This window comes from Curcuma longa, unplaced genomic scaffold, assembly GCF_044706935.1.
Source record: "Curcuma longa cultivar G26 ecotype Majalengka, Jawa Barat unplaced genomic scaffold, ITB_CL_G26_1.1 utg18532_np1212_1030455_RagTag, whole genome shotgun sequence".
In the NCBI taxonomy this organism is placed as follows: Eukaryota; Viridiplantae; Streptophyta; class Magnoliopsida; order Zingiberales; family Zingiberaceae; genus Curcuma; species Curcuma longa.
Window position 1 is genome coordinate 909,294 of NW_027435598.1, and position 22,099 is coordinate 931,392.

Genomic DNA, 22,099 nt, shown 5'->3' on the forward strand with positions numbered 1-22,099 from the left:
GATCGCCCTATTTGCCCCGGCCCAAGGCCGGCTCTGGGGCGGAGGGGGATTCGGGAAGGAGGAGCACGGAGAGGCGGGAATCGAAAGAGGCGACAGATGAATAAGAGAGCGGGTTTAAGATGGAGAGCCATCGGAGTTGGCACAGTCCTCGCTTCTCATATAGTAGGGCAAGCTGAACAGATAGGGTGAGAAAAAATTCAATTAAACCGAATAAATCGGTCAAATCGAACCGAATTAAAAATTCGATTCTTATTTTTTTTAAAAATTAGTTAATTTAGTTAATTCGGTTTCATTTTAAAATTTCTTATTCGGTTAAACCGAATTAACCAAATTAATTAAATTAGAAAAATAATTTATAAATTTTAAATAAATAAATTTATAAATCCCTAATTCATTAGTAAAATTTTTATAATATTTAAAAAAATCGGTTAATTCAGTTAATTCGGTTAATTCGGTCGAAAACCGAATTATATATATATATAAATTATTCATGATTATTTATCAATAAAATTTTTTGATTTAATAAAAAATGTAAAAATAAATAAACAAATGTATATTATTAAATTTAATAATCAATCAAATAAATTTAAAATTTATAAATTTTTAAAATAATCTTATAAATTTAAAAATTATAAATAAGAGTTCACATTTAAACCAACTAAATTAAGATAAGTTTGAATCAAATTCTTTTCTTCAAATTCTTGAATAATCATTTCAATAACTTATTTATTTTAAACTCAATTCAACTTAATAAATTTTTTTTATTTTTCATTTGTTGAGATACAAGAGTTGAACGAGAAAAATAGAAATGTCCATCGATAGATTTTTTTGCTATATATAGGTAAAAAGATTTTAACAAAAACAACGAAAGAATGGCATCGATCATCGGCGATCGGCGAATATATGTATAATCCGTCACCTCGCTGCCGCGCGCGGTCGGAGCCGCCACGCCGACACGGAAACCAGCCTCCGCCGCCGCCAGCACAGCGCGATTGAGTTCCCGTCGCGGGCCTCCTCGATCCCGAAGCCGCCGTTTCCCACGTGTTCCATGCTCGACGCGTGCCCCTTCATCTTCAGCAGCAGCCTCGCCTGGCTCACCGACCTCGAGCTCAGCTCCGCCTCCTCGAACCCCGCGCTCGCCATCCTCCCCCTCCACTCCCAGTTCCCGCCTTGCACCGCCCCTCGCATCTCCTTCCCTAGCTGGTCCCGCTCGATGCTCACCCTCTCGGCGCTCTCCGCGGGTAGGCAGTCGTGCAGCGACTCGAACATCGCCGCGAAGTAGCTCAGGTTCTCCACGAACCTACCCAAGAAGCCCCCCGCCGGCCGACCGGTTTCTCTCTCGACCACCACCGTGACAGAGGGGCTCAGCGCGCGGACCGCCGCCAGCGTCGCCCGCAGCTCCGCCGAGCTCTGCAGCGTCCGGAGGTAGAAGGCCAGGTTGACCACCAGCGTCGCGCCCTCGTCGATCATGAGATCGTTGGCAGTGGAGCCGCGCACGAGCCCCGTGAAGGCGAAGGCCAAGTTGGCGCAACCGTGGGCGAAACTGACGAGCCGAAGTCGGGTCTCCTCCAGCTCGGCGGCGGTCCGGCCGAATCCGGTGAGGTGGAGGGAGACCGGCGACTCCGGAGTCGCCTTGTCGGAGAGGGACTGGAGCAGCGACGGCCACTGGAAGCCGTACGAGACGTCGAAGTCGATCACGTGGAGCTTCCGCCCGTTGCGGCCCTCCTCCGCCTCGAACGCCTCGACGATGGTCTGGTTGGCGGTGAAGTGGCCGAACTGGAAGAAGGGGGAGGCGCGGTAGAGGTGCGTGAAGGCCGCAAACTCCTGCTCCGGCGAGGGGAGGCAGCGGGAGGCCGAGGCGGAAGAAGTCATTGCAGCGGCGAGGGCGTCGGCGAAGTAGGCCGCGACGCGGAGGAACGGGTCGTCCCCGAGGGGGGACACGTGGCGGTAGAGTTGCTCCAGGGCGTCTACGGCATCCGAGGTGGGCGCCGGGTTGTCGGGGTCGGCGGCGGCGGCGGCGGCGAGGAGGAGGCGGGTGAGTTGGTCGTGGGTGATCGGTGCGGCCTCTGGCGGCGCCGCCATGGGGTATGACGGCGATCGAAGAATACGGCCGAAGCTAAGGAGCTTCCCTTCCATGTCTTCGCACCCTCTCTCCGTGAAATCAATTCCGTTACGAGAAGGAAGAGAAGAAGAAGAAGAAGAAGGTGGTTTTATAGCTTTAAAAAAAGTTTTAAAAAAAATATATTGATCGAGTCAACTGTAACGAATGATTCAATAGAAGGCATGCAGTGCAATGAATCGATACATGGAGAAGGAAAAGCCAAAGGAAGTACGAAACTGAAGAACGATCGTTTAACACGGTTTGTCGTTTTATGACTTTATCTAATGGATATCTAAAAGCATAACATAAAATAAATTATTATCATCATTTTAAACGAATAGCTGGCTTGTTCATCCAATTCATTTACTAATTCAATGAGAGAATTTGAGCAGATTTATTTTGCTTAGCTTTCAAGCATGGACATGCTTTAATCGTGATTTTAAATAGATGATGATGTGGCATTAGGTTTGACTCGTGGATTTGGTCAAATTTAGATTTGAATTTGGATTGTTGAATGGTTGAATGCATATTCACATTTTTATTAGTTTTTTTTTGTGGATATATGCAAATATTATTTCATCTTGATCGATAAACATTTTTTATAAAATTATAAAAAAATTACATGTAAATACTTTTGCTTGAAATATATATAGATATATATACGTATAAAAGGACAAGGTGAAGGAAGAGTAGGAGCAGAGCAAAATAGATTCCATTTCCACCAAACGGAGTGGGTCCCCACCACCCAACATTGTGGTTGGAGGATCTTTGACACGGTGAAATTGCCTTAGATCCTTTTGTTTTATTGTTTATTGACTAAAATTACTTAAGAATTTTTTTGAACATGTTTTTTATTTCTACCAAAACAAAAATAAATAAATAAATAAAAATAAAAATGGATAATCAATATGGATTTTGGATGCCGGCGAATCTTGAAATTAGATTTGATGGGGACGTGGAATTTTGACCCGGTAAGAAAAAATTAAATTAAATTAATAAAAAAAAAGAAAAAGGAAGAGAAGCAGGTGATAAAGTAACCAACCAACCCATTTAAAAGGAAAGAAAGAAAGAAAGAAAGCAATGATCCTTAATTTGTTATTGTTGTGTATGATGGCAACTAAATCTTCTAGATTTTAAATTGATAAAGACATAATTGGATATCTAGTACCTATAATTTAAAATATCAATTTGATCGGGTGAACCATCCACTATACAACCGACCCTAGCACGATATGATACGATATGAATCATGCCCTACATAACAAGATGTATATGTAATTAACTTGGGCCTAACACTAGGTGACACATGCCTGAATTAACAAAATTTCCTTAAGATTGATTAACAGATGGTCTTCAGGTAAAATTTCTATTTTCTTCCCATTTAAAACCTTGGCGAATATCTAAACTACGATCTTATGGAGATCCAATGAAAAAAAAAGTAAAACAAAAAAATTCTAATTTTTTAACATGTGCTAGATCCAATTGAGTTTGAGATATTATATTCGCTAATATTACTTTTTTTGTTTGTAATTTTACTAGTGTTCCCTCCGCCGTGACCCCTAATGCAATGGTCGTTGCATAGAGGAGGTTAGGAACCGAGGCAATGTTCTCCTCCGTCGTTGTTAATTATAGCTTCCCGATTTACCTTCTCACAAATGATTGTGAAATTATGACGTTGGATATTAATAGAGACCTATATAAGTTTCTTGATTTACTTTAATAGTCAATGAAAAATTTTCATGAAGTTGAACTGATCATTTTTAAAATTAATTAGAGAGTACGAGTTAAATACTTAAACTACCAGAAAAAAAAAGTAAAAGCTCATTCTAATTAAATGTAACTAATGTGATAATGCTCATTCAATATATTTGTTATTTGCTTCATCATAATTGAAAATTGAGATGGAAAGACGACTAGATTAGTGATTGCTATAATTCGGTAGATTTAATTGCTTTCGAGTTAAGCTTATATTAAATATAAGATAATACTATGACGAAGCTAAATTTTAATTTGAGTCGTCTAATAAATGAATTATTTTTAAAAAATTTATAATATTTTTATACCATTTATGGTAAAGCTTGAGATATTTATTTTAGAATGTAAAATTAATTTTTAAAAATATTTTAATTTTTATATAGTTTTTATGTAGACACAAATGACACTATTTACTTTCAATATAATTAAGGAAACGTAGAATATTCATCCTTAAAAGAAAATTGAAGTTTTGGTCATGTTAAAAGAAAATTTCCAAGTCAAAATTTTTTTGCTATAAAAGGAATATGGGGTGGGTATTAGGTTAATATACATAATTTACAAGGGCAAATTGTTATATACATCACAAACTTTACACATTTTAATAAATTCATCATAAACTTTAAATTTATTATAAATTTTATAAGATCTTAGTGAATGTATCACTATAAGGAAGAACTAGAAGAAAAAAAAAACATGAGCCGATAGAATGGACCAAAGAGTATATTAAGAATTAGTGCGCTATAACAAGCCCCTTGAAATTCTTCATTGTTTAGCTAAAAAATTGATTGATCTCTGTGCAATGCTAACTTATGATATTTTTCTTATTCACATGAAAATATTCTAATAATTGTCAGTGATCAAATATAATAATAGCACACATTTTATCTCAATACCAATTAATCTCAAATCTATTAAATATTATCTTCTCCATCAATTGTATTTGTCAATTTATGCATAACTTATTGAACAACATTGGTGTGTGTGGTATATATATATTTGCACTATTTAGATCTGCAAGACAATGCCTTCCAGCTCCACATTATTATAGGCCTTTGTCCTCACTCCTCGCCCACGACCTTTCTCGGATGATTCCCAGGACAAACAGAAAATCCAATCTGTGCCCTTATCATATCTAATTCTCTAATTCCCAATATGCCAATTAAACAAAGTTACTCTTCTAGATGCTTTAATCCACCGTCAAACACGCATCGAACAACTCACATCAATCGCAGAAGACAAGTAAGAATCAACTTGACGATAAAAATTCAAAAAAAAAAAAAACACTTAGATACCTCGATAGAGCACAACAAAGCATGGAAGGATGGCAGTGGGAGTGAAGACGGATAGCTCGTCCGAGCTGGAGACTGAATCATACTCCTCACCACCATCGTCATCTGATTGGCTCTGCTTCACTCTCCCTGCAATCACCCTGCTCACCAGCATTGCTCTCATCCCCTCATTGGAAGGCACTTGGTGGGTGCATGCGCCGTGGGCTGCAAAGCTGGTGGTCATGGTTTGGATTTTGCCCAGCTCATCAACTTTGAAGCCATCGCGTAGAATCCCACAGAGACTGCAGAGTGAGGCTGATTGGCAGAGGGTCGGGGAGCCATGGAGGCCGAGAGAACAGCCAACGCTGGTGCAGTAGAAGCGTAGGAGTTCATTGCCGTCGGCAATGCACCTCGAGTGCCTCGATGGAGGCTTGTTAGCCTTGTTCATGATGGAGTCTCTGTAGGCCTCGAACCTTGATTTGGTGGTGGGGGTGTTCTGGACCTTGAGCACCCTCTCTATGTTGGGGATTGGAGCTTGTTTCTTGAGCCAGCTTGATAGGAATATCAATTCGATTATTTTTCTGCTCGAGTCTTGAACGCCTATTTCAGACACTGTTCGGAGAAAGCACAGATGAGCAGAGAATAATAGGCTTATCGAAATTGCAAAATATATAGAGGGAAGATTCAACAGTACCTGCGTGCCTTTGTATCTGGTGAAGCTCAAGATCATCAGGAGTCATAAAAATGTCCCTGCACTCGTAGCACCCTGAAACCCCCCTCAAATGCATTGCTCCAAAAGATCCTTCTAAAGAGGAGGATGCTGAAGACGAGGAGGCAGTTACAGAAGAGGATGAGTTTGAAGAAAAAGAGGTTGAAATTGCTCCAGTGATGCCATCAGAAGGGGCTTTCAAGGATCTGCTTGAACTATTACAACTGCTGTTTGAGGCCAATTTGTTGTCAGCTTCAGAGCTAGTTACTACTGCTGCTGGGCTTATGACACTTGAACTGTCTCTCATCCTACAAAGAGACCCCGAGCATCCAATCTTCTTCCAGTTCTTCTTCTTGTTATAGCTCTTCCTTTTCAGCTCTTGCCGATATCGATATGAGAATAAGCTTCTCAGGGGTCCCCAGGAAGATCCATTGTCCATCGGCTTCTTGCTCATGCTGCTCCAGTTGCTCATTGCTTCGTCCATTTGGAGAGAAGAATTTGAGTAGGTTGTCCTCTCAGGATCACATTATATTTGATAGTTGAGAAAGGAGAAACTTGAACAGTGGGCATATCAATACTTTAATAATGAGGCTCCAGCTAAGCTTAACTTGGTGCTTACTTGGATAAATGGCCTTACCATTATATCAAATCAATTATTCAACTATTAAATGACCATGATAACGTTGTGGTCCATGGAGTAGGAGAGCTAGGAAATGTGCACTTTGGTCGTCAGTCATGATAACTCACCCTTCATTTGCAAAGATCATGTGCTTACTCATGACAGTAATCAGCAACATATCCAGTAACAAGTTAGCAAATATGAACTTCTCTTGGCCAAATCTGATGCTTGTTGGACCATTCCACAGACTATCATTGGGCTCAATTGATGCGAGTCTTTTTAGTTGCAAGTATCATTGAACCACGTGGTCAACTAGTTAGAGAGCCAACAGTAGTCAGAAACCTGGAAATTCTAAGCCATCTGCATGATATCTTTGAAATTAGCATAAAAATCAGAAACAGTCAGCTCTGTACTAATCTTAAGAATTGATTGTATAGAATTTTCACAGCTTCAGTTTTGAGAAAAAGCATTTTGCTCGATACCACTAAAACATTACAAAATTAGTGATTCTGGCAGCTTGTTAATAAAAATAAAATGAAGCATTATAGGAAGACATGCGGCTAAGTGAACATATAATTGCATGCATTTTGTTCGTTGCTCAAGGTCACATAGTGCAGTGTCTTGTATATAGAAATGATTCCCCCATCTTGTTTGTCTCCAAAAGGGGGAGAAATCATGCACGCAAACAAAGCATACAGGAATAAGTGCCTTTTTAGATACTTGCGAAATTGTAAGAAATAAAAAGGTTTGAGTTCATGCGTAGTTCTTTCTTTAGGTGATTAGCCCTATCCATTCAATCCCTGTAAAATATGTAGGTGAACAAACTGAAGCAGATGAGCATGCAGTGAGGAAGATATGAAGTGAATGTAATGGAGAGTGCAACTCGGGGCAAGTGAAATCATGCTGGACTTGTCTGATCAAACCATTCTACAAAATTTGTTCAAAATAATAGGAATAAACATTCTGTTAGACTAGAGGAACATATCAAGGTTTAGAGACAGCATCAGTTTATCCCCTTGTCACATCACTGAGATTTATTCTAATGAGACAAGTTGCCTGCTAAATGAAGTTGACTGCATTATACAATGGGATAAAGTTGACCTCAGATGTAGCAGACTCCACAGTTGCTTCAGAGGAGTATCAGTTCAAATATTTTGAGCAATAGTCTCTTGTTGATGGTTCTTCAGTATAATCCCAGGCCCTTAGCTGCTATCAGTTGAAGTGAAAAAATGCCAATGAGCTCCAATGGAATTTACATAAGTGCTACATCACCACTCATATCTCATGATTACTACCTAGAGGAAGATCTAGACAAAAGAACACAAGCATGCAAAAAGGCAGTCAACGTGAACTTTTGCTTGTGTCATACACCCTGGTGCACAAAGATTTGTTCAGCAATCTCTAATGAATGATAAAAATACTTACCCAAATTATTTTTGCTAACCGAAATAGACCACTGAAAATTTATTCACTAGAAATTAATTCGGAATTGTACAATATTAGGCTTGGTTAAATATAACCTTGTAGAAAGTATTAGCCCCTCATATGGATAAATTAGCAAGTTCAAACAAGGTGCCATGTTGCATAATTTCAAAGTCAGACTCAAATTTTCTAAATATCTCATAAGCCCCTCCCACTCCATCACACGTCACCCGGGATGAGTCACAACTCGGAGCCATGCTTGAGAAACATGTTGCCTGCACAAGTTGCAAATAGGAAAGAAAATGTAGATGAGTTAAATGCTTCAAGAATTTGCTTATCTGAAGCAGGAAACAACAATCAAGACTAGACAAGATTGAGCTTCGGACAACCTCTAACATCATGGTTGATACCCGACAAAGTATGCATATCGGACAACTATTACATCCTCCTGCTGCTAAAAAGGGTAAGCCCCAACTATTTAGGTGGGCAATCACAGAAATTAATGTAGTCATATAATTAGTAATGTCCAATCTATTTAGGTTTATTTTAATTATGTTAACACATTTTCTCTATCCAAGATCCATCATAAGGAATATGTTTCTCTCATTCTATTTCTCAATACCCGTACACATGTATATAAATATTCCCATCTTTATTTATATATTTTCGATCTTGTTTTTTAATTATCACAATGTAGGATCATACTGCATGTGTGAGGGCATATAAGCCCAAATTAAAAATGTTAATAATTATTAGATGATAAAATGCTAAGTCATAGATAGCACACTAATCATGTTATTTAATCAACAATTGCATGTAAAATATATAAGTGATCATACAACACGAAATGCATAATACATAATAATCTATATGAATCACCATTGCAGAACATGTCATATAGATATAGTAATGTGCATATAATCTAACGTGTGCACTACAAGTGTTTAAATTAACACTTACAAGTTACCAACATATTTTACGAAAGTATTTCACAAACGTTGCAACTAAGCTTCTCAGGAGAAAAAAAGATATCATAAAAGCTTTTATTTGAGAAGAAATAGGGGCGAGTAATAAATATATATTTTTATTTAATTTTGATTCAATCCAAAGTGGCTCAAAGAAACCACAATTTTTGTTTATGGATGTCTACACAAGCCTAGACTGCATATGTGGGTGTCTAGATGATCTGCTTCAGTTCAACCGCATGTAGGGGATTGCATATGTTATATGCATTGTGGTCCACTCCTATTGAAAAGGCCTGTGCAACCACATATGTGGAAACCTAGTCTGGTTTCTTGAACTATGCTCACCACCCATCAAATTACGATTTCATGAGAGAAGACTCTTTAAGCCTGTCTCCTTTCGCCTCTCCATTTTGACAACTTTAACTTACCAAACAAATCAAATAATGATATTCTTTACCTTGTTAAATGACACTTCAAAGGGCCTAGTGTTTGGTATCAAATTCACATTGTCTTAAGTTTTATTTAGGTTTCAACCCTTTTCTTATGCAAATCTAAGGGTGCTTGTAGTTTTGCTGTTCAATGCACATGAGTCAAGATAACAAATACAACTTCGAAAGAGAAAACACAAACACTTGTTTGTTTGTATGGGAGCAAATTTTCCCGGTTGTTCAATTTCTTACAAAACTATTTACTTTTTTTTTTTGAGAATATTAAGCATCTTAGAGTAAAACTAAATTTCTATTGTTTAGAGAGATCAAAACAATGATGACAAAATTAAATTTCCTTTTTTTATTTTCATTTTCAACATTATTTTTCCTGAAAAACGAAATTTCTATTGTTGATCAGGACAGAAAATCAAAGATGTCAAAGCTGATCCAAATATTTAGCTTAATACAGTAAAATAACCAAGCAAAATATGATAAATTGTCCTTGGAGAATCAGTTGTGTGAAGAAAGCTCAAGCTCAAGGATGTTGATTCCAAGGTTTACACCAGAATGACACAGTTTTGATACCATATCGTGTCATGCCAATACGGTTGTGGTACTTTTAAAATATAAAATATACTAATTAAAAAATATTTTCATTGATATTTAATTGCTATAGATACTATTGAGTTAAATTTGAAATTATCTCATAAAACATTTGATACTTATTGAGTAAAAATTGATTTAGGATTAACTAAGGTCACCAAGTAAACATGGCATGATTAAGTATTTTTAAAGTAGACTTAATATGAATTTATTTTGATCAATTTAAAACTAAATTAAATTTATATATAACATAATTTAATTTATTGATAGTAATATATTTTATAAGGATAGAAATTAAATTTATTTATTATTTTTTCTAATAATATATATCTTTTATCCTTAAAGAGGTTTTTTAATCCACCATGACCTTCCATAAGGCCTCTACAACCTCGTGGTTCCAAGCTTAGTGTTGTGCCGGTCGGCAAGCAAAACAATAAATTCTGCCCGTGTTGACTGACACGAGTTGAGATCTCATACCTTAGTTGATTCACAAGCAATAGATGTTTACAACACAACAAGAAAGCTTAAAACATATTGATGCTCCACATCTCAATAATTTCTCATTGTCTTTGGATGGAAAATAAGAGTAGTAGAAGGGAAAATGATATAGTAGTTATTGTCTTTTTTCCTAGTTTGTTGTTTGAGTTCGTAATGTGTCATTAAAATCAATGTCATCCAGTCGTAAACTCAAAAGAATTGTATAAAATGACATAACTATTGCAAAGATGTTTACTGGAACCAAGAGTCACACTAAATCCATGGTAAATTCACATAACTGACATGATATTTAATCCGGATGATAGTTAACCATTGCCATTGAGATTTCAAATGTAGCAAAACATATAAACTACACTTACATTCATAGCAAGAGCATAAAGATACAGGTTGTGGCTGCTCAGATTACAACAGCAAGTCATGTGCATATCCCAACTCTCTGGAGTTAGCTACATGGAACTAAATTTTGCCATTGAGATCTATACAGTGAGTCATCAATACCAAGGTCATTTATAATATAAAGTTTTCTCAGACCACCTCTACTCTCATAGCTTGAATTTCTAATTGATTCAACTTATGTTATAACAATGAATCACATTTATCAGATTTGTGAGGATATCATACCAATGTGAAATTATGTCAAATACTCATGGACAAGGGTTCCAAATTTCAAAGATAACACATTAAAGTAAACTTTTGTAGGGTATTTTGAAATCACTATTCTTCCTCTTCTTACCAACTAATTTAATAATTAGAATTTGGTCGCATGTAATGAATTATTATTTTCAAGTGAAAGAATAGTACCGAACAGCTTTCTCAAAATGTTCAAGGTCTTGGTAATCACAGTAAGAACTTATAGGAATATATAATTAAACAGAAAAACTTGGGAGGGGATTTCATGAGAAACTAATAGCTCCAATGTACTAACATATCAGCAAGATCTAGGTCTGATGGCATGGAACACATGACTTTGTTATCCAGTTTCATTTGGAAAAATGGATGTATCATGACAAATTACAAGTTTAAAATATAATGTTTACTATTGACAAGTAAAGCCAGAATGATGACTTACCAGCACTCTGTTGTGGGTTGATACCCACGCCATCTGCAAGGGGAAAAGATATCAGATATTAACATAGAGAAAAAAAGTTCCTTTCAACAAGAAGGAAGGAAAACCAGAAAATCGTTCAGATTTAACCTATCACTAGAATACCGTAGTCATCATTCATTTTCCTTTCAATCTATAACAGAGAACATTGCAACGTCGAAAGGATAAAATAGCATATCCAAGACAAGAGTATTCCTTATCAAGTGGAGGAACTCAGTCGAAACTAGAGAGAAACACCGACCAATATCAAATCTGGTGATGATGGCGCTAGTCTGAGGCGGGACCTTGAACTCCTCGGCGGCGAATTTTAGGACTGCTGTAAAAGTGGCTGCCTCCGGGACGCTGAACTGAGATCGGAAGGAAGGATTAACAGAAAAGAAAAAGAAAGCGAAATCCTAGGAATCGAAAAAAAGGAGATCGCGAGGACTAGATTGGTCGAAAGAAAAGGGAACGTTTACACTTCGTAGGGGGCTTGGTCGGAGAAAAGGGATCACCTTAAACGAGACCTTACCTCCGCCACCGCTTGCCGGCATCACGAGACCCTGCACGGAGAAGATCCCTCGAGAAGAGCTCGATTGAGGGCGCTCGCCGGTCGGTCGATGTTGTATATATATTGGAGCAACCATGCATAGGGAATGAAACCATGCATAGGCGGAGCTTTACCTTCATATTAAAAATAAATAAATAAATAATAATAAAAAGATTTTAAAATTTAAATAAAATAATAAAAAATATTTAAAATATATATATATATATTTTTCTATTTTTTAAACTTTCATTTTTTTCTTATTCTTATTTAATATATTATTAAAATAACTCGGCCATATCCTGTTTTAAGTTCGGGTAGCTTGCGATGGCTTGTGCTAAATGAGACATAAAACCATAAATGTAGCATACCTAACACCTTGTAAATTATGAGTGCAATTAACATTATTTTTGAAAAATTCCTTGTGATAAATATATGCTCATTAGACTCTCACAGAGGTTAATCAGAATCCCAAAATGGTTAATACTATCTCATAGAGTACTACATGTGAATCATTAAGTTGATGATTAATACCATTTTATAAAAAAAACACAGTAATTTCTATTAAACACATAAATGTTTAGAATACATGGTGTAGAAATGGGAGGCCAAGCTCACATCGACAATGTAATTCCATCCTTTTTCCATCAGTCAAAAGATGTGAACTTTTATATTTCTGAATAACAAAGGAACAAAAAAACATGTGTAAAAAATATATAGGACCCCTATCGAACTGGTAGGCAACTCTCTTGCATCACGAAACCTTCGCTTTGCACTTTTCACCAAACAAACATTAGCACATTAGTGTAAAGGACTACAGGCAGCAAGAGCATTTCAGAATATGCTAGTCAGAGATTATCTAGTCTCTCGAAATGGCAAAACTTGATACCAGGACCATGTTTCTCCTGAGTGTTCAAAAGTCCAGGGCTTGCAAGTGAAGGGTTATCCCAACCCTTTTGAGGGCATATCTGTTGAAGGAGCTGACTTGAAGGAAACCGGCATAAAATAGGCAAAGCATAGGATCAGCAAGTCCATTCGAAAGGACATCAGGCTTCAACAGGATCGTGAAGTCCATTTGGAAGGACATCAGGATTCAGATAGATTAACATGTTATATCAGTTGAGACAAAGGGTCGGAGATCTTACAAGGTCAAAAGCTGCTGGATGAGCCCAAGAGCAAATCAAACATGTCATTGGGTGTCAGCAAAGTTGTTCCACCAACAATCAACTCTATGCCAGGTCTACCGTATTCTGCAACTGCTTCCATAGCCTCCCGAACCTTAGACATTCAAAAAAGTAGGTGTCACTCTTGGTCATGCATTTTAGTACTATAAATTACAGCACTTGTAAGTTACAACATCACTAAATTGCTGACAGTGTGCAAAACATCTTAAAGACCATAGAATGGCCCCGAGTCCAAGACAAAACTAAATAACCAGGTAGCTAAATTGCTGCCAAAGAGGAAACAAAAAAGAAGCAACTATACCTCAAGACTATTCATGCCCCCCACGACAAAAATGAAAAGAACACTTTGATCTCCAAAACTTGGTTTAGCCTGAAAAAGGAAATTTTAAAAAGATAATGCAGAAAATCAATGGACAAACATGAAATTAAGAATAAAGTAAACAACCCACCTGTCCAAGCCCAAACCTACCAAATCCGCTCTTCAAAAACCGTCCTACTGCTGATGAATGGTACACAAGTCCAGGAACATCATAGTTTGCCAATAAAGTGGTTAGAAGCTTATAAAGTAAGCTCTTCTGTGTTTCCATGTCACTTCCATATCTACTATAAGCAGCCAACCCTTCTCGGAGAGTTGAGTTTCTTTGCCTCAAACTTGACAATTTGTTAAAGAATTTAAAGAGTTGATCTACTCTATCTCGTAACTCTAATTTAAGCTGCATGTCATCAAATGCTTGTGCATTTTGATTATCTGTATCTTCATCATCCCAGTTACCCCATTGATCATCAAAGTCATCTAGTTCTGATGGCTTGGAAAAATCATCCTTCTCCTTGTCCAACTTGGCAGCAAGTTCATTAGATAATCCATGTAGGAAATGAAGCTTTGCAGAAGATGGATTTTCCATAACTGCATCCACTACAGCTTCTTTCAGGGAATGTTCTTCTTCCCATGAAAAAGGTCCAGTAGATGCACTTGTTGGAAAGCTTTCCCCAGCAAGAATATACCCTATCATTGACAGAAGCAATGCATCTTGAAAAGAGAGAACACTATGTGATGGTCCAATCCTTTTATCCTGTTCATTAGATCTTAATAAGATACTCGTATTGATGAAATCACGGATTTGGCTTGAAAGGCTTTGGCTGGTGTCTTGAGAAGTTACAGCCAGTATCTTCTCAGCATTGACAAATGCATCCCAGTGAGAACTACGAGGCTCACCTAGGACCATTTCAGCTGCTAATGCCAATTGAATGATGTCCTTATTTCGAATTAAAGACATCTGATTTTGAGCGAGTCTTTCGAGCAAAGTATGAAGCTCTGAAGCAGAAAAGGATCCAGATCGACCTTTCAGGGAAAGATTTAACTTCTCATGCCGCAGAGTTTCCAAAAGCCATTTCTTAACTAAAATTGCCCCGTCTTTAGCTCTTCTATCAAGCAAGGTTTCGAGATAGTTTGTTCCTGAATTATTAGATAAAAATGATCCACCTAGCAAATCAACTTCATGCTGTACAGCATCAGTGGTAAATTTGTCAGTGTGATCATCAGACTTGGACTCAATTGCACCAGAACTCCAGCCAGATGCAAAAGCAGTCATTCCTTCGGAAAGGTTCGATACAGATTCATTTTTGTCAAAAATAGCTCCAAATGGAACCCTTATATCGAGTGGTGCACGTTGAACTTTGATATGGGCGTCTATTTTTGGTGCTTGTGACATCATTGCAGGTAAAGAAGATAAGATTCTCTCTCTACGTGGCAAGGAGGATAACAATCGATCAAGAAAAGAGTCACCATGGCAGCAAGGTGTAAGAAGATCAATGGTGCGGTCAATAAGCAGCAAACCAGCTGATCTTTTATTACGCCGTCCAACATCATATAAACTTGACATGTCCATCATCATCTTGCCAACTATCTTTGATGTATCTCCTAAAGAAAATATTTCCATCTTCAAATCCATCTGAACATGTTGGAAAACAGACATGAAGCAGCTAATCTCCATTAAATAATAGCCAAAAGAAAACTAGATAAATGAAAAAAAAAACTATGCCAAATCAATGCACATAATTATAAGCATATCAATGACAAAAAAATATACCTTTTCTACAAGATGATAGAGGAAATTAGCCGTGAGTGTTGCACCAGGAGGAACATCATCACCATCAGAAGATGATCCAGTCGAAAGAGACGGAAGTCCAGGACTAATAGAATTTTCAGAGTTAGTCGACAAGCATGCTTCTGCAACTGTTCCTTCCGAAGGCAAAATGAAGAGTCGTGGGGAGAGAGGACAAAAGATCATTGGGAAGTGATCAACAGAAACAAACAACTTCGCAGAGAATTCTACTCTTCCTGTAAAATTGATTGAATTATCACCATATACAATTTGATCATTATCACAGGAAGGAAGCTTCCTCCAACCATCATCTTCAGAAGCTAGATTTCTCTCATAAATAGAACCTGTTAGCTTTTCTGCTTCCCTCCCTTGTTGGAGCCTTTTCTTTTCAGACTTTTTCAAGAGTTCTTCATAGTCTTGAACAAGCAATGTTTCATATTCATGAAAGGCATCAGGTCCAAGGGGTGAATCAACATGTACTGAATGAGCGATCTGAAAGTAAAAAGGAGCAACAATAACAAACAGTCCAATACAGATCAAACAGAAGGAAATAAACGAACTGTTTTAAATTCTTCAAAATGGTCAAAACAAGCAGCTGAGTTTATCAGAAGTTGTATATCACTTGTCAACTTTATGATACGTTTTTGGTTCAGCCACCCCCATAGTAAGGCAACTGGATGAGAACTAACCTTAATAACAGCAATAAGAAAACAGGGGAACACTAATAATTAAAAAAATGATAACCTGTAACAATAACCCAGATTAAGTTAGACTCTGAACACAGTTAAGCACCACAAAACACAATCGAAGAATATTGATTCCCACTCATTGATACTGCATTTGTCATAATCTTCATGCGCAAAAGAGTCTTAGAATGCATAACAGAGATATTTAAATTGGCATGGCAGCCAAGGGGTCACAAGATGATCTAAACACAGTTGCATAGACAAAACCCAGACTTTCAATAAGCTAAGCTACAAAACACATATTACCTAGCCAAGGGCTGAAATTGTTAACCTTTAGCAACCAAAATCTCCAGTTGAAATAAGGCTTGAGGCTAGGAGATCAGACAGAGAAGGAAAGCAAGGATGCTAGACCTGTCTCTGGGACTATTCAATGTGCAATTACTGGAGATTCTTTGTATTGTAGGAGAAAAGAAAATTATTTCCCAGGCTTGCAGATACTAGAGAGAGGAGACCAGCAATTTCAGTATCATAAGCATTATCATAAACATAAATAGGCACAAATAAAATTTAAGTGTTTCAAAAGCCCCTAGACCCAGAAGAATGCAGGTAGATGTTAATGTATGTCAGCACCTAAATTTAATATCAGATTCTATAACTCTCAGACAGCAGGTATAAGCCTATGTTTTCCATGTAAATGACATCAAACAGACTCTAGCCAGCCAACAGGGACAAACCAGCTGAAAGTAATTAGTGTAACCCACTGAAGAAAGGAAAATTAGCTAGGTAAGACCAGCAACAGTTGAATCAAAATCAAGTAGAAGCTAGAAAGTAATGAAACAATTAAGCAACACCAAATTATATGTAGGCCCTTTCAAATTATTATTATTAAAGATATAATTAAATAAATAACTTGATTTATTTCCTAACAGTTCGAACTTTGGGGATAAATGGTTAGCCAATCCACTTTAATATGGTATCAAAGTAGAAGATTCAAGCTATAAATCTTGCTTGTGAGGAAAAAAATATTGTCTCATCAATTCATGATTTGGGTTTAGGCTAAACAAGTAAGGTATACCCACCCACATGATGGGGGAGTAAATGTTAAAATTGATCATTCTTAACTTAAGCTTTTGAGATAAGTGGTTAGTCAATCCACTTAACAATTAACTTATATTTACTTCTAGTGAAAAATTGATGGGAAGCAATGAACAGATACTACACCAACATATTAAAATGGAAAAAGTTTGCAGGCAAGAACTTTGAATCAATGATTTCTGATAGCAAAAGCAAAGTTTTTCCTTGTTCTTGATAGGACCTCATTAACATTTGTGAAAATAATTACCAATTCAGATCAGGACTCTAGAGATGCACCTCTGAGATTGAAGTATAAATAATACATTGGAGAACAGTTCCATGGGTGCCCAAGCAACGTAATATATATCGGTGCGCATCACTTAGGAGTCTTGATGTAATAATTACAACCTTCTTTGCAGGACCCACAAACATTGAGTTCCAGCTCACAATCTACAAACAAATATTGTACCAAGATGAAAATGTTAAGATGAATTTATTATGCTATTAGAAAAAATAAATAAAGAGAATTCCAATATTAGAGAGAAATTGGGTGCTTTGATAGAAAATATAATAGGAGAAATATGATGAGATGATATGGACATGTCCGAGGCCAATTAATTAATTTTATGGTTAGAAGAGTTTAATCTAGTAGAGAGTAACGTGTCAGAAAAGGTCATCAAGATCAAGATCCTACTACGAACACTAAAGGTTTGTTAGATTTGATTGTATGATCAAAGTGTAGGATCGTAAGATAGTACAATTTAACCTTTTTGAAATTTAGAATTTATCTAATTTATCTAAATATTAATGTTCAATGTAAAATATCATTACGAAAAAGGACTATGTGAATTTATCTTATTAAGTCACGATTATCTTGATCCTTCCCAAGAGCATTGAGAAAGCATAGGATTGATGGACATATTTGCAAGATCCTAACCCAATCAAGGCCCTAACTGAGATTTAAATAGGTTGAGACCAATTTAAATCTTAGGATTATCAGATCCTAAGATTTGTGTTGCAGACTTCACAACCATGGTGTACAAGGTAGAGGGGACCAAAGAAAATATTAGTCAATGTAATAAAAACTAATTTAATTGATTTGGACAATACTAGTGATATAGTGTTGCATACAGTTCAATGGAAAATAAGATTTATGTAGCCAACCCAAAACATTTGGAAAAATAAGGCTTGATGATAATGACGTTGATTTGAATAAAAGAAATAAATGAGCAAGATCTCATTTTGGTGGCCAAATTTATGGAGCACCACTTATTTTCATAATTGAGCTCACCTCAATTCTAAAAACTATTATTTCGTGAGGTTCAGACCTGCGCATCTACTTTATACAAAAAAAGAAATGTACTGCACATGTAAGGGATTAGTGTCTAATCATATACCAGAAGAACTTACATGAACAAACAAAGAACAAAAGAAAGAAAAGATCATTTAGCATCCTTACAGCATCAAGTGGAGATGCATTTTCCAAGCTGCAAATACTGTGCACTCCAAGCTCCAATAGAACTTTGAATGCTCCAATGAACTGGAAGGCTTCCAAACAACCCGCATCAAGATAAAGAATGGAATCTGCAAGCTTATCTGAAATCTGAAAGTATGAAACAAAGAAATAATAACCAGGGTTTCTGTAAAATGGATTTATGTTGCTTGAAAACATGTTAAACTTGTTTCACACATTTCAAAGTAGAATACATTAGTTTGTTTCTGTGATAAATAAAAAGAGAAACTATTGACAGTAAAGTAACATGAGAAAAGAAATGAACTGGACCCAGTAGTTGCTATTTGTGATTTCTTCCACATAGATAACAAAACAATTCCTTTATGCAAAATGGCCTTTGTATCCTTTCTCCGTATCTTTTACCAAATCTTCTTTAGTTTTACACTCCTACTTTTGGTGCCATAATTCCATCTAACCAGGGACAGAACTTTATTGTATAGGGAAAATAATAGTCCGCTAGGTTAAGTTTTTTATGTACATATTCAGATACATAACCATGCAATTGAATGAAGTATTGTGTTTCAGTAAGATAATGGCTACATTAGGACATGCAATGAGGGTATTTGTAGGTGGAATAAACCATAATCATCTTCTCAACTTCAGTGCTTTATATCTGTACAACAGTATGTGTGAGATTACTTGCAATTTTGGCTCAATTTCTATAAAGCTTCTAGAGAACATGAGGATCAAAGTTTTGAAATTGCATCAAGATCCCTCAAACTAAAGAGAAAACATAAAAATGAACATTCTTAGCAACTGTATTCTGGTATGAATTTTTGGGTTGACCAAAGACAGACAAAAGGTGATTAATCAGATTCAGAATAGAATTCCCGAGAGGCAAACAAGATACCAAAAGGAGAAACAAGCATACATCCTCACTTGTCTGAACAATTTTGATAAGAACATAGCGGAGACCCAGCAAACACTCATTTTCAGATTAGCATTTGATTACAAAATCCCTAACATAATTAAAGGATTCAATCAAATGCATCCATTTATTTCAAACCATCATCCATACAAGTGAAAAATGTAGAAATCTATTTTCTACTCTTACACATCGTCTAACCAATTCTTGTCAATGCTCAATTGCCCATTTCCATTATTTTCATTTGTAGATATTTTGTCATATCTATCTTTATACAGGTGTATAATAAGACAGAGAAAAGCATTCTTATTATATGGCAATCTGTGAGTGAATACATTTGGCACATAAATCAAAGAAACACTTATGACTAGATACTAACTAGAATAATTTCTACCCATGCTAGTCAAGATTGTGATTAAGAATTTAAGATCTTAGGATCCAAACTCACCTGAAAGATTCAGATCCAAAGTAGGATTTGAATTGAGCTAGGATTTTAGGAAACTATGATCTAATCATATGCATGATTAGTATTTCTATGCAATATCTCTGTCCAGCAACTTTCAATAGAATACATGTGCACTCAATTAGAATTGAAATTTACCATAGCAAATAATTTTTTTGTGTCATGACATTTGAAATAAGAAAATATTATATAAATTTTTTTGACTCATAAGTAGAAGAATCTTTTTCTAATTAATGTTATCATCATCCATATTATAATTATGTTAATTTTATATTTGCTATATAGAAACGAAACACTTTTTAAAAATTACATTTTATTTTTAATACATTTACCGTATGAATAATTTATTTATTCTTCTTAATATTGGAATAATATTGTTTTAAAATATTCATATACTATATGTAAAAAGTCAATAATAAATTATAATTGCAAATATAATTCTAAAGCATTCTTATTAAATTGTAGGATCCTGATATTCTACGGTTCAGTTCTATGATCTAACCCTATGGATCTCTTCCCATTCCTATGCAGGATCTTGATCCTAACACCCTTGCTCCTATCCTTCATAGGCTTTCACAAAATCACATAGATAAAAAACTGAAACATCACAATTAACAACTTTCCCAATATCCTACACTGAAACATCACACTTGACAACATTCCCTATATCCTACACTACAGGAAGAAACTTTTGTTAGATGTTATATGTATAGTGCTCCTTTTCTTAAAATCATATGATATTGTTAAAAGCTTTAGATTGCAAAGATATCGTAGACACTAAGACCACCAATACATTTCACTCCAACAAATAATCAAAACTAGAAGCAAGATTAAAAGTCCACACCTTGCAATTCCAAAAGTGAAAAAATACATGTAGATAATCAGAAGATGTCACAATAAAATTTTCAATCTTCCACGTTAAAAGGAGATTTGTGTTTTTTTTTTGACACTTGCTAGTTAGTTCATACTATTCATAATGTTGTTATTCTTAATTCTGAATGTTTATGTAAATGTGCTCATTCTTTCTTGACCAAGCATACAGTATTAAATTCAATTGTGATTTTGAGGAGATTCTCCATATGCTAACCTAAAACATACAACATTTATCATATACTTATATTTCCCTAAAAAAACTCGTTTGGCATTCACATGCAGCCAAAAGCATGCATTAACAAGATAATCAAGCACTAAACATTCTTCAATAATAGAACCCTTATAAATGTGTATCACTGTTCCTGTTACTTGCTAATTGTATGAGGAAAAATCAATGACAATTTTGGTGAGTTCTGAATAGCAAAATAGTGCGACAATCTTCCACATTCATAACCACATCATAATATAAAGAAAACTTAACAACGTTAATATTGATCCTATTCAAGGTAACAAGAAGCCAATCCTCAATCATTTGCTAAACATAGGATCATCAGTCGCAGAAAACCGTCACGCATCAATAGTCCGATCCCCATCCTCCGATGCATGCACGATGGATACTTAAAGGATAAACTCCGGTCGGCTAGCTAACATGCCCTAAAACCTCATTCAAGACTTAAATCCCGGATAATTTAACTCTAAATACTGCGATAAGGAGCTACCGCAATAAAACTACAAAACTCCTCGACATTTACAACGCTCAGCAGTCACCAACTCGCCTCGTCGCCCTAGGGATGGATCCGACGAGTTCAGAAAATTTACTTGCAAAATAAGAAAGAAAAAACAACCAGATGAATTCAAAACTGACAAAAGAGGAAAGAACAAAGGGCGATCAAGGAGAGAGAGGAGAAAGCAGACCAACGCCATTCTCACCTGGCGAATGGAGTCTCTGCAAGATCTGATGAGATCGGCGGAGGCCATCGCACTCCCACGACCTCGATCCGTCGAGAAAGAAGGGAATTGGCTAAAGGGGATGAGAACTGGGCCGGTCCATTTGTTGAACTTGAACCTGACACCGGATTTGGGAACCGGTCCGTGAAGCTATTTTTCTACTATTTAGTGGGAATGTTCAATTTAAATTAATAATTCTAAATTTAAAAAACAAATGGAAAAAAAAAACTAAATGAATATCTAAATTTAATAGTAAAACCTTATGTTTATAATCATTATTATTAACTCATTGTGAAATGCATCATTATTAAAAAGTATATATAAAATATAGATTAATGACCAACACTTTATCACTGTCCTCTTTTTTGTATTTTCTTCTTTTTTATCGATAT

The 22,099-nt window shown here is 36.2% G+C and overlaps 3 protein-coding genes and 1 pseudogene across 7 annotated transcripts; all 4 read right to left on the reverse strand.

The window, feature by feature from the left end:
* Positions 1 to 915: 915 nt before the first annotated feature.
* On the reverse strand, positions 916 to 2,136 carry LOC141819724 (protein MONOCULM 1-like). Its single transcript, XM_074706971.1, has one exon. The coding sequence runs from the start codon at positions 2,134 to 2,136 to the stop codon at positions 916 to 918; it is 1,221 nt and encodes a 406-aa protein (XP_074563072.1).
* Positions 2,137 to 5,140: 3,004 nt separating this feature from the next.
* Positions 5,141 to 6,570, reverse strand: LOC141819762 (uncharacterized; annotated as a pseudogene).
* A 1,512-nt stretch (positions 6,571 to 8,082) lies between these two features.
* LOC141819765 (ubiquitin-fold modifier 1-like) lies at positions 8,083 to 12,006 on the reverse strand. Its single transcript, XM_074707016.1, has 4 exons — positions 11,932 to 12,006; positions 11,715 to 11,820; positions 11,438 to 11,470; positions 8,083 to 8,149 (listed from the first exon to the last, which is right to left on the reverse strand). The coding sequence occupies exons 1-4, from the start codon at positions 12,004 to 12,006 to the stop codon at positions 8,115 to 8,117; spliced, it is 249 nt and encodes an 82-aa protein (XP_074563117.1). The 3' UTR covers positions 8,083 to 8,114.
* A 513-nt stretch (positions 12,007 to 12,519) lies between these two features.
* Positions 12,520 to 21,758, reverse strand: LOC141819763 (sec1 family domain-containing protein MIP3). Of its 5 annotated transcripts, none has more exons than XM_074707014.1 (8): positions 21,690 to 21,758; positions 18,505 to 18,648; positions 17,343 to 17,495; positions 15,630 to 15,777; positions 15,271 to 15,521; positions 13,633 to 15,132; positions 13,485 to 13,553; positions 12,520 to 13,277 (listed from the first exon to the last, which is right to left on the reverse strand). In XM_074707014.1, exons 1-8 carry the CDS (start codon positions 21,735 to 21,737, stop codon positions 13,149 to 13,151), a joined length of 2,442 nt encoding a protein of 813 aa, XP_074563115.1. In that variant the 5' UTR covers positions 21,738 to 21,758; the 3' UTR covers positions 12,520 to 13,148. The 5 variants fall into 5 exon arrangements, with proteins under 5 accessions (XP_074563115.1, XP_074563114.1, XP_074563113.1 ...); XM_074707013.1 differs by having other exon boundaries at positions 12,520 to 12,979; positions 13,145 to 13,277; positions 15,271 to 15,777; XM_074707012.1 differs by having other exon boundaries at positions 12,520 to 12,983; positions 13,145 to 13,277; positions 15,271 to 15,777.
* Between the last annotated feature and the right edge of the window lie 341 nt (positions 21,759 to 22,099).